This window comes from Dendrobates tinctorius, unplaced genomic scaffold (genome assembly GCF_039654945.1).
Source record: "Dendrobates tinctorius isolate UK_male_01 unplaced genomic scaffold, ASM3965494v1 ptg000086l, whole genome shotgun sequence".
In the NCBI taxonomy this organism is placed as follows: domain Eukaryota; kingdom Metazoa; phylum Chordata; class Amphibia; order Anura; family Dendrobatidae; genus Dendrobates; species Dendrobates tinctorius.
In genome coordinates this window covers 1067636-1079869 of record NW_027361754.1, presented here as the reverse complement: position 1 = coordinate 1079869, position 12234 = coordinate 1067636, and the positions used below count along the sequence as shown (strand labels likewise).

General features: G+C 46.7%; 1 protein-coding gene across 2 annotated transcripts in view; it reads left to right on the top strand.

The window, feature by feature from the left end:
* Positions 1 to 12234, top strand: part of JHY (junctional cadherin complex regulator) — a 97767-nt gene that overhangs the window by 52831 nt on the left and 32702 nt on the right. For both annotated transcript variants that reach the window (XM_073584854.1, XM_073584853.1), the window contains exon 5: positions 3122 to 3332. In XM_073584854.1, the coding sequence (XP_073440955.1) occupies positions 3122 to 3332 (211 nt within the window). The remainder of the gene's footprint in view (positions 1 to 3121; positions 3333 to 12234) is intronic.

Sequence of the window (12234 nt, the reverse complement as noted above, 5' to 3'; positions counted from 1 at the left end):
CAGGAACTTATCTAGATGTGTGGTGAGCACTTTGAACCCCCCAGTGCTTCACAGAAGTTTATAACGCCCGGGCGTGAAAATAAAAAATCATATTTTTTCCACAAACATGATCTTTTAGTCACCAATTTTTTTATTTTCCCAAGGGTACAAGGAGAAATTGGACCCCAAAAGTTGTTGTCCAATTTTTCCTGAGTACGCTGATACCTCATATGTGGGAGAAAACTACTGTATGGGCACACGTCGGGGCTCGGAAGGGAAGTAGTGACATTTTGGAATGCAGACTTTGATGGAATGGTCTGCGGGTGTCATGTTGCCTTTGAAGAGCCCCTAATGTACCTAAACAGTGGAAACCCCCCACAAATGACCCCATTTTGGAAACTAGACCCCCTAAGGAACTTATCTAGATGTGTGGTGAGCACTTTGAACCCCCAAGGGCTTCACGGAAGTTTATAATGCCCGGGCATGAAAATAAAAAAATCGTATTTTTTCCACAAACATGATCAATTAGTCTCCAATTTTTTTATTTTCCCAAGGGTAACAGGAGAAATTGGACCCCAAAAGTTGTCCAATTTGTCCTGAGTACCCTGATACCTCATATGTGGGAGAAAACTACTGTATGGGCACACGTCGGGGCTCGGAAGGGAAGTAGTGACGTTTTGGAATGCAGACTTTGATGGAATGGTCTGCGGGTGTCATGTGCGTTTGGAAAGCCCCTGATGGACCTAAACTATTGAAACTCCCCACAAGTGACCCCATTTTGGAAACTAGACCCCCCACGGAACTTATCTAGATGTGTGGTGAGCACTTTGAACCCCCAAGTGCTTCACAGAAGTTTATAACGCCTGGGCGTGAAAATAAAAAGAACATTTTTTTTCCACAAAAATGATATTTTTTTATTTTCCTAAGGGTAACAGGAGAAATTGGACCCCAAAAGTTGTTTTGCAATTTGTCCTGAGTATGCTGATACCCTATATGTGGGGGTAAAACACTGTTTGGGCGCATGGCAGAGCTTGGAAGGGAAGGAGCACCATTTGACTTTTTCAACGCAGAATTGGCTGGAATTGAGATCAGACGCCATGTTGCATTTGGAGAGCACCTGATGTGCCCAAACAGTGGAAACCCCCAATTCTAACTCCAACCCTAACCCCAACACACCCCTAACCCTAATCTCAGCCCTAACCCTTGCCCTAACCCTAGCCCTAACCCTAGCCCTAACCCTAATGGGAAAATGGAAAATACATTTTCTTTTAGTTTTATTATTTTTCCCTAACTAAGGAGGTGATAACGGGGGGTTTGATTTACTATTTATGGCGGGCTTTTATGTTTGGCAGCTGTCACACGCTAAAAGACGCTTTTTATTGTAAAAATAGTTTTTGCATCACCACATATTGAGAGCTCTAATTTTTACGTATTTTGACCCACCGAGTCATGTGAGTTCTTATTCTTTGCGGGACGAGTTGACGTTTTTATTGGTTCCATTTTCGGGCACGTGACATTTTTTGATCGCTTTTTATTCCGATTTTTGTTACGCAGAATGAACAAAAACCAGCGTTTCATGAATTTCTTTTGGGGGGTGCGTTTACACCGTTCCGCATGCGGTAAAATTGATAAAGCGGTTTTATTCTTGTAGATTGTGAGCCTTCGCGGGCAGGGTCCTCTCTCCTCCTGTACCAGTTATGACTTGTATTGTTTAACATTATTGTACTTGTTTTTATTATGTATACCCCTCCTTACATGTGAAACGCCATGGAATAAATGGCGCTATAACAATAAATAATAATAATATTAAATGCCCGAGATACTTGGAAAACACTTGAGCATGCTCACTCATCACTATTCCTTAACAATGAAATAATTGAAGATTGAAGCTTCATTTACATAAAACAGGACCCCCCCTTTAATTAGCAGGATGTGTTATTTTTTAAGTAAATGTGGTAATGTTAGCAAGAAGATAATTTCCAATCGATGGGGGTCCAACATATTCAAGAGAATAGATGCGGTTGCTGTTCTCCAGGACGTGGCAGTGGCCGTTATACATTCAATGGGCCCAATTCATCATAATCAGTGTTTTTCCTATTGGTTTTCAAGAGGAGATGTGCTGGAGTCAGACGCACCTGACACATGAAGAGGTACACACCACTTTATGAATCAGGAGCATTTGACAAGTGCGTGCGCCTCCGTGTGCACCTTGCCACAAATCTTACTCCTGAGACTGGCGAAAGATTTGTAGCGAAAGAAAATCCGGCACTCATCACAAATTTGACAAGCGAGTTCGTCACAACTTTGTCCTTGCCCCCGCTCTGTCCATGTCCATATTGTTGGAGCTGGGAAAAAATGGCTGTGTGAGTGTCTGGGTGCAGTTGTTCTGACACAATCAGAGTTTTTAGATTTAGCAATGTAGAAGAGCTGAGAAAGTTTCCCACCTCCACACTGCAGCTACCCAGTCCACACCAGGCTCTCTGTGCTTACAGTGTATAGACAGTGAGCTGCCTATCACAGAAGGGGGCGGAGTTGGACAAGTGCTATTCACAGCTCGTCACAGCAGTGATAATGTCCTGGTGAAAAAACCTTCAATGTAAGTAAATAACAGTACACAGCCAGACATGTGGCACATCGTTGAATTCTGTGTTTTACCCGTACATCATGCTGTCCTCAGATTACATAGCAAAAACCTGCTGACACATCCCCTTTAATGAATTGTGTGTTTACCTCGGTACCACCAGAGCTACTAACAGCTGAATCATGGGGGGGGGTCAGAATTCCCACTAAAGTAATATTGATGACCTATCCAAGGGAAGGTCAATATCTTCTCACTGGACAACCCCTTTAATTCCTGCTGTTCTAGATCACTTGGGGTTTCCAAAGCTTCTGGGCCCTGATACGAAATCTGTGCTGAGCCCCACAACTCTCAGGTTCCATATTAAGTACTCGATTGTCCTATGTTATTGCAGCAGTCAAGCGTCTTTGCCCGGGGTTACGGCACGCTCTGGACCTCTCTGGACCCTCTCTAGCTGTACCCCTGAGGTCTACTCTTCTTATCACTGTCTACACATGACACTATTGTAGCCACCATTGTGAATGGGTGTAGTAATTTCTATGTATTTTGTATTTTTCTGCTGAGGTTGTCCCAAGTTGGAGCTTTAACCTTTCCAGAACCGGGTATCACCTTTACAGCCCACAATGACCCCCTCCCACCCAATCAAATCCCTCCACAGACACAAGGGCCAACATCCAGCAGTGAGACTGATGCCAGCGCCAGGGATGGATGCAGCAATGAGGGAACCAGATCGGGCTCTTCAGGGATGAGAAAGAAGGAAGGAAAACATCAAAAGGTAAAATCCTTATAATATCCAAGAGAGTGTAATAACTATATGAACCGGGGCCTGTGGGGTCATCACAAATCCTTACCAGGGACCCCCAACAGCCGTTGTCACTTATGATTGAAGACGTTGGACTGCTCATTCTTTTACACTTAGACTTTCTTAGGCCCCATGCTGGGATTAGTGATGTCATCAGCACTGCAGTGACATCATACAGCTCTACAGAGTGACAGCGACTGGAAAGAGGTTTAGGGTTTGCCTGCTTTATTTTCTGAATAACTGAATAAAAAGTCATAGATGGGTTTTTATGGACATATAGAGGCCACACTTCCATGCCACGTCCTCAAAACACCCTATAATAATGCCGTTAAATCAACAACACCCCCAAATTAAAGGGAGTTAATGATAAAAGTCAGCTTCATTAAACCCCAAATAACGTAACACCAGACAAGCTCCTTTTGATTTAATGGCAGTGGGACAAACTACAAGATTCATCGAGCGAATACCTGCTATCAGGTGAGCGCAGCATACCACAATGTGCACAGAGCTCACTAAGCCACAGAGACATATTGGTAGCCAAAATACTCATGATGTACATGGGAGACATTCATGACTACTATGGGTCACCCATCGGGAAAACATCCTCTATACAGTCCTTAAAGGGGTTTCCAGTGATTGGTTGCAGCAATGCAAACATGATGTCATCACTGCAGCCAAACAGCAGAGACCGAGGCAGTGACAGAGACTCAGTGCTGAACCCCAGGAGAGTGAGTCTCAGGGCTCATTCCCACTTTTGATGAAATCGGACAATTGCAATCCAATTAAAAATCGGATTGCATTCTGACCAATGTTATTCTATTATTGTGTGTTCATCTGTGTTCATCAGACTGGAAAAAAATTGCAGCTTGCTGCGATTGGATTCGGAAATCGGATCGCATCCCGCAATAGAAGTCAGTGGGTGCGAGAAAAAAATTGCACAGCACTCGGACCATGCGAGTGTTCTCCGATTTTTACATACCCATCTCATTTGAATAGCCAGCAATTCATCTACCGCGTACAGTAAAATCACACTGACAAGTTAGAATACAGTATATACACCACATAGAATAGATATATAGATGTCAGTGGATATATATATACGTGTGTGTGTATATATATATATATATATATAATGTGTGTGTGTGTATATATATATATAGTTACCTTGTAATGTCTTCACATCCTGTTCCGACCAGATGTGTCCGGATCCCAGAATTCCAAGCGGTGGAAGTTCACCGACCGCCATATTGGGACACCCAAGTGATGGGTGTCTCAATATGGAAACCTCTGGTGGTACCAGCCTCTTGCGTGGTACCACCAGCGGAACACCGTTACACCACGCGCACACACACACACACACTGTATACGCCATACGCAACACACACAAACACACACGGTATATGCCATACGCACCACACACACACATTGTATAGGCCGTACACACCGTCGCGAAGACACCGCTGCCGGGATCAGCCGAATGATTCACTGACCGCCGCCATCAAATGAGAGAACACATGAGGGAAGAAGACAGCATAGTGTAGTGGTGGAGAGAGCGCAGACAAGGGGGAGAGCACATGGGATGCACAGGTGAAAGAGGAGAAGACAGCAGATGGGGAGAGAGAAAGTGCACAGGGGTGAGACAGCTCAAACGGGACAGCACATGAGGGGAGAACACAGAACAGGAAGGAGAGAGACATCAGACAAGGGGGATAGCACATGGGGTAGACAGGTCAAAGAACAGAGCACAGACGGGAGACGTCAGCACATGGAGAAAGAGAGGGTGGATAAGTGGGTGAGCACATGGGGGGGAGAAATTCTCAACGCTGCAAAGCCTGCCCCCATCGTGACATTACCACCCTCCTCCATCTAGTATATATTTATTTACGTGTGTGTATTTATATTACACTAGATGTGTGCCCTATGTTATCGTATCGGGAGGGCAGTAACATCACGATGGGGGCAGCTTTGTGGCGCTGGGGGTGGCGGCCCACCCACTTCCGTGCAGTTACAACCGGCAGGAAAGACGGTGTTTCACGGCCTGTGCTGGAGATGGTGTGTGACGCCACCAGAGGGTGGCCGCACCCAATCTCCAGCACAGGCCCCAAGCCGCGGTCTTTCCTGCCGGCTGTGACTGCACGGAGGTGGGTGGGCAGGCAGCGGTGGGATCCGGCACGTGTAGTCAGGCGGTGAGTCCTGGCGGGGGTCCGGTGGCGGCATCCCTCTCATTACTCCCCCTTCATTACACTCTCTAATTACACCCCCTCATTACACCCTCTCATTATACCCCCTTCATTACACCCCTCTCGTTATATCCCCTCGTTACACCCCTTTCACAGCCTCGTGATCGGAACGGCGGCCTGGATCCAAGTGGCAGCTGGGATCCAAGCAGCGGCCGGTATCCCAGCGGCGGTCGGGATCACAGCGGCGTTCGGGATCGCAGCGGCAGCCTGGATCCGAGCAGCAGCTGGGATCCCATCAGAGGTTGGGATCGCAGCGGCGTTCGGGATCGCAGCGGCGTCCTGGATCAAAGCCGCATCACTTGGGTGTTCCAAAATGGTGGTCGGCGTACTTCCGGTGCAGTGCAGTGGATTGTGGGATTCGGGGACATCCAGACGGAAGTGGATGACAGACAATTTAAGGCAATTATATATAGATAGATAGAAGAAAAGCTGGCAATTCCGCAGCCACATACTGTAAAGTCACTGCAGGAGCCGACAGGATAAAATGGATGGATTACATATAGTAAATACACATAGAATAGATGGATACATAGATGTCAGTGACATATACAATTAGTACAGTGTGTGCAGCTTACTGTACATGTATTTAATTATTAAAAGATTATTTTTCTGAAAAAAATGGCGTGGGCTCCCATGTAATTTTCTTAACCAGCAGAGGGAAAGCCGACGGCTGTGAGCAGATGTTTACAACCTGGGAAGGGGGTAATACCTGTGAAGGGGTATGCGACAGAGCAGGAAGAGACACCAGGTCGATAATCAATCCAACAAGATTTATTGGAACAGGGAACTGGGACAACACAAATGAAAGTAATTCTGCAGCGTCCGTAATTAGTCCACATTGAGTCCACACAAAGAGAGCAGATCCAGGGGCGCCCCCCGGCAGTCCAACGCCAGGGAAATATAGAAATAGTCCTTGGGTGAATTCAATGGATCCAGCAGATGAGGGAAACAACACAGTCCCATGTGGTCCCTTCTAACAATACACACGGTCACTGGGATCTCACCTCAGCATAAGATTCCATCCCTTCGCAGGTCACCGCACAACAACAGTCTTTAGATTGAGTCCTCAAATCCAGTAGGGTGGTGAAACATCACAATTCCATGTTGCAAAATAATCTATCAAAGAGAAAATTTGTTCCAGCTGAGTAAAATCATTTCTTCTTTATTTCATCAATTAAAATAGAAGAGAAATTGGCTCTGAAAAAGATTGCTCTGATCGAAACGCGTAGCCCGTGGTTATGGCATATATATGGAGAGTTTTTCTATTCTATTTAAATTGAAGAAATAAAGAAGAAATGATTTTACGCAGCTGGAACAAATTTTCTCTTTGATACTCTCTTCACGTCAGTCTTTACAGAGTTCCGAGGTCTGCGGTGGTTAGTGGTGAGCTGGCTTTGTTTTTTTATATATTGTTTGCAAAATAATCTCCAATCTCCATATATGATACCAGGATCCAGCCACAGATCCCTGTCCTTCACAGCACACAGCATCAACTAACTGGACATGTGGCTTATTGTCTTATCACTCTTAGATCTCTGCCCAACAAAGGGGCTGATCCCAACACCCTCCCCCTTAAACATAGCTCCAAGGACTAAGATCATTCCAGAAACTCTGTCTGCAGTCTCTGCACAGGTTTGGCATTGGAGATGTCTCCTGCAGAGTGGAACAAAGACAAGCATGCCCCCAACGGATACAGGGCAAGGACTGGTAATGTAAGCCTGATTACAGTATGGTCCATGTGTACAGGCTGGGCGGTGACTCTGTTATAACCCCTTCAACCCCTCAAGTAGTGTACAGACTATTGACCTCAACAGGTCGATTGTCAAGTACACGTAGACATGGCTGACTTGACTCATAGCTCCTGTCTGGACAATCCATCATCATTTGTGTTGACTGCCTCATCTTTATTGCATGGGGAAGTTGTAGGGTTGAAGGCCGAGCTCCATTTTACTTCCTATTTGATTTAAATGCTGCTTCCTGCACCTACAAATTGACATTGTAGCTCTCCCACATCATTTCCTAGGACAATATCTGCAGGCAGGTCCCTCATCATCCCAACCACGCTGATGTGAATTATCTTGATTGGACTTCTGAGTCGGGGCTCCCTCTGGTGGTTATTGCGGGTAGTGGAGCTGGCCGTGTTGATAGAAGTCTGCCACCTGATGATGACGATTGGAAATCAGGGGTAACTGATTGGGAGGATATAAGTGAGCAGGCTTCCCTCAGCTGTTGCTGGTGATTAGTTCCTTCCTGTGAGTTCTGAGGTCTGCGGTCTCCTGCCTGATCCTGCATTTTTCAGTTAAGTTGTTCATTTGCAAATCCTTGCATCTGATCTGGTTTTGCCTGTTTCTGCTTTGCTTTGAGGGTTCAGCGTTCTCCCTGCTGGGGCAGTGCTGGACCCCGCTCCATCTGTTGCAGCTTGTGTCAGTTTGTTCAGTCCCCTGTTACGTTAGGCCTGTTTCACATTTCCGTTTTTTTTACGTCAGTCAAAATCCGCCAGTTTCTGAAAAAAACGGATCCGCCCCTTTTTTGGCGGATCCGCTTTTTTCCCCCATAGACTTGAATTAGTGACGGATGTTGACTGACGGTCATCCGTTGGATCCGTTTTTTGACGGATCCGTGAAAATTTTAGCAGTTCCCGGGCGGACCAGACGGACCCTGCAACGTTTTTTTTCAGTTGACGGTCCGCTATTTTTTAGTGCGCATGCCCGGACGCTTTGCTCCGGGAAACATTTTAACCCTGAAATACCGTCCTGGAAGTGGCGAAGTCTCTCTCTCCTTTCCTTTTCCAGGCCACAGTCGCTTTCAATTTCGGCACTTTGCATCTTCCGCGGATCCGTACTGGAAAGTGGTCCGCTGACATCCATTGTTTTTTACCTTTGGCGGATTTCAGCTGACTGCCGACAACGGAAATGTGAAACAGGCCTTAGTCTCTTTTGCTTTGCTGCCAATTCACACCAGATTGCTGATATAGTGGGGGAGAGGTCGTGAAACCTCAGTGTTTTTTGTACATCAGACATGTTGGATTTTTTTAGGGTTTTTGCGTGATTGCAGACATTGTCTTTCCTTTCCTATCCTATCTAGACAGTTTGGGCCCCATTATTTGCTCAGTCTATTTTCTGTCTGTTTGTTACTCATCTTGTCTCACCGACAATATATGTTTGGGGGCCATCTATTTCTTTGGGGTTATACTCTGGGGCAGTTTAGATTTCACCTTTCTTGCTTTAGGCTTAGTTAGTTCTCCGGCTGTGCTGAGGCATCTAGGGCATCGTAGGTACGTTCCACGGCTACTGCTAGTTGTGTTGTTAGGATTAGGGGTCTGCAATCCGCTAAGTTACCAACCTTACTGGTTTCCTGGTGGCCTAGCCTATTCCTGCCATCCTTCTCAGTGACCTGTTCATAACACCATGCATTGCTTGACCCCAAAGTCCAGTTCTACACTTGCTTTTGGGATACCCTTCCATTGGCCTCCAGCTAATTTAATGGTAATCCCAGGTCCATGCTGTATTGCCTCTGGCTGATCCACTCTGGGATCAGCTGTGGTGAGAAATGCCCCAGAGTCACAAAAACCAAGAAAACTCCGACCGTCCAGCACGACCTCCTGTAAGTGCTTTCCTTGAGGATTAAAGGAACTCGTGGCTGTGGCCCGCACCCCATAAACCCCTAATGGTTGAACATGGGTTTCTGAGCTATTAGGCAGGTCAATTTGAAGGGAAGGCACATCTTCCTTCATTGTATTTGGCTGTAAATAATTGATAGGCCGATTTGGTGTAGGGTCACTCCTCAATTGACCCTAAGGCCAGGTGTCTTGCAGATGCCCAGGCTTCGAACATCGGTAACATCTGCGCTGTGTCGCACATCTTCCAATTTGCCATCTGGGGAGACAGACTTCTCCACTTGATACCTGGGCATGTGGCCTGCAGATGCCTAGAATACCCTCATCCATAACACCTGTGTTCTACTCCTTTCACTCCTTGTCGCATTCCAGAGGAAGAGGCAGGACTAGCTGGAAGGTGAGTCACATGGGTATCCGCATGAGGTGGTGATCTAGTGGGACAGCAAACTTTGGAGGCTGAAGGACAAGAGACCACTGGTTGTGGTGGTGTTGGTAGTTGTTACTCCAACCACCAGTACATTTTTCCACTGAGGCTTGATGGTGAGAACCTCATCAGCTAAAGCGGCAGGTTGTATTACTGTTGCTGGTTTTCTCTCACTCACCCATTCCCTGATCTCAGCGGAGCATTTAGCATAGAACTTCTCTTTTATATGACCTGGAGAAAAGTATCCCAAGTTAAGACCCCCTCTCCCTCCAGCCATCGTTGACATACTTGTTTGAGCCTGTGGGCATATATCTTGAAAGACACTTCCCCATCACAGGCTAAGGAGCGGAACTGAGTCCTGTAAGGCTATGTGCACGCGTAGTTTTAGGTGCTGCGAATTTGTCCACGCAGATTTGGGAAAATCCGCAGGTCAAAAGACCTGTGGTTTACCTGCGGATTAGCCTGCGGTTTAGCCCTGCGGTTTCACACCTCTGCAATGGAGAAGGTGTGAAATCACTGCGGATTCTGCACAAAGAATTGACATGCTGCGGATTTGAACCACACGGAAAAACAGCAAATCCGCAGCATGTGCACAGCGTTTTTCAGTTTACCATTGAAAACAATGGTACTGTACAACGCAGCTAAATCTGCTGCAGACCCGCAGAGCCTGAAACGATGCAGGCTCCGCAACGTGTACAGCGTCTCTTTTACCTCCCCATACTGACACTTCCACCGAGGGTCCATAGCTCTATAGGTTTCAGCAGCTCCACCCTCTAAGGCCATGTGCACACGTTGCGGATTCTGCAATTTACGGGACACTCTTGGGAATTCCCTCATGGTGGGTGTTGTGGTTACAGTCTGCCTTGAGCTTCTAGCTGCTTCCACCATGCCCTGCTTCTCCTTAGCTGTTCAAATGGCCTCCCTCTTATCCTCTATGGTGGCCTCATCCCCAAGCAATGCCATCTCCTCCTCATATCACACAACCCACTGGCAAGCTTCTTCCAGAACCTCAATCAGTTGCTCCTTGGACAGCCCTTTGTAGCTGACTCCTAATTCACGGGCCTTTGTTTGTAGTCTCCCCACAGTCCAGTTCCTGTATCTTGAGGTTCCAGTTAAAGACGTCAATGGGCCGCTGTCCTCCATACCTTCTGCTCTGAGCCACTGCTGCCACATGGAGCTTCACAGTCTATTAATATCAGCTCACAACTGTATACTTAGCCTTTATTGGCTATTAAAATGGGGAACCCCCAAAAAATTACGTAGGGTCCCGCTATAATTAATAACCAGCAAAAGCTATGCAGACAGCTGTGGGCTGATATTAATAGCCTAGGAAGGGGCCATGGATACTGCCTCCCCCCAGACTAAAAACATCATCTCTCAACCGCCCCAGAAAAGGCACATCTATAAGATGCGCCAATTCTGGCACTTAGCCTTGCTCTTCCCACTTGGCCTGGAGCGGTGGCAAGTGGGGTGATAGTTGGGGGGGTTGATGTCACCTTTGTATTGTCAGGTGACATCAAGCCCCGAGGTGAGTAATGGAGAGACATCAATAAGACACCCCCATTACTAACCCCATAGTCGTATCGTATAAAAACACACACAAAAAAGTCCTTTAATTGAAAGAATGACACTCCTTTAATAAATATTAATTAAACCATACTTAAAACCTCGCCAATTCCACTGACGCCATTGTCTTCTGCAAAAGAGTTAAAAAAACAAACAACTATATTCCTCACCTTTCCACAGAGAAGATGATAATCCATTTGTCCCACGACGAGTCTAGCTCTGCTACATCTGTCAGGAACACCGCACTGCACTTGCTCACTGAGCCAGTGCGCGTGTCCTGAGTTTAAAAAACTGTGCACAAAGATACCTGAGGAGCGGGACAGCAGTGGTGACGATGCATGCTCCAGGCTCACAGGACCTGAAGCATGTGACTGCTGGGGGCGTGGCCTAAGCTCCACAGAGCTAGGAGCTGCAGGGAAACTCCTAGAAAGGTAACTACTGGACAATGTTACCAAGGGGCATAGACAGAGACAGAAACCAGATCAAGCCGAGGTCACAGCACGAGATTGCACGACAGTACCAAAGGATTAGACAGAATGGAAAGTCGGGACGTAACAATAGATCAGAAAACCAGAACAGGCAATAGACGGTACAATAGGGACAAACTGTAACGGAGTAACGATAGCCAAGCCCGGAGGTCAGAACCGGAAAAGACAATAGTACCAAAACGAGAGACGGAGTACAGAGTGAGGGGACGGACCGGGTCATACACGGGAAGCAAACAAGCAATGCAATATACAGGCACACCAGGGGCGTCAGACACACAGCCAGAATAACAGTATGGCTGACAGAGGACCCAGGTAAAGAGTGAGTATAAATACCCCTCCCAGATCCAGAAAGAGGTCACGTACACTTAACCCTGTGAGTGCAGGGCAAGAACCCTGATCAAACCATGACACATCTAGATGACAGGCTGCATGGTTGCATGATGCAATCATACAGCCTTTCATCCAGCAGAGACACTGAGCAGCGTGTGCTCAGTGTCTCCGTGTGAGCTCTTATTCCCTGTCTGACAGCACCACGAGCATG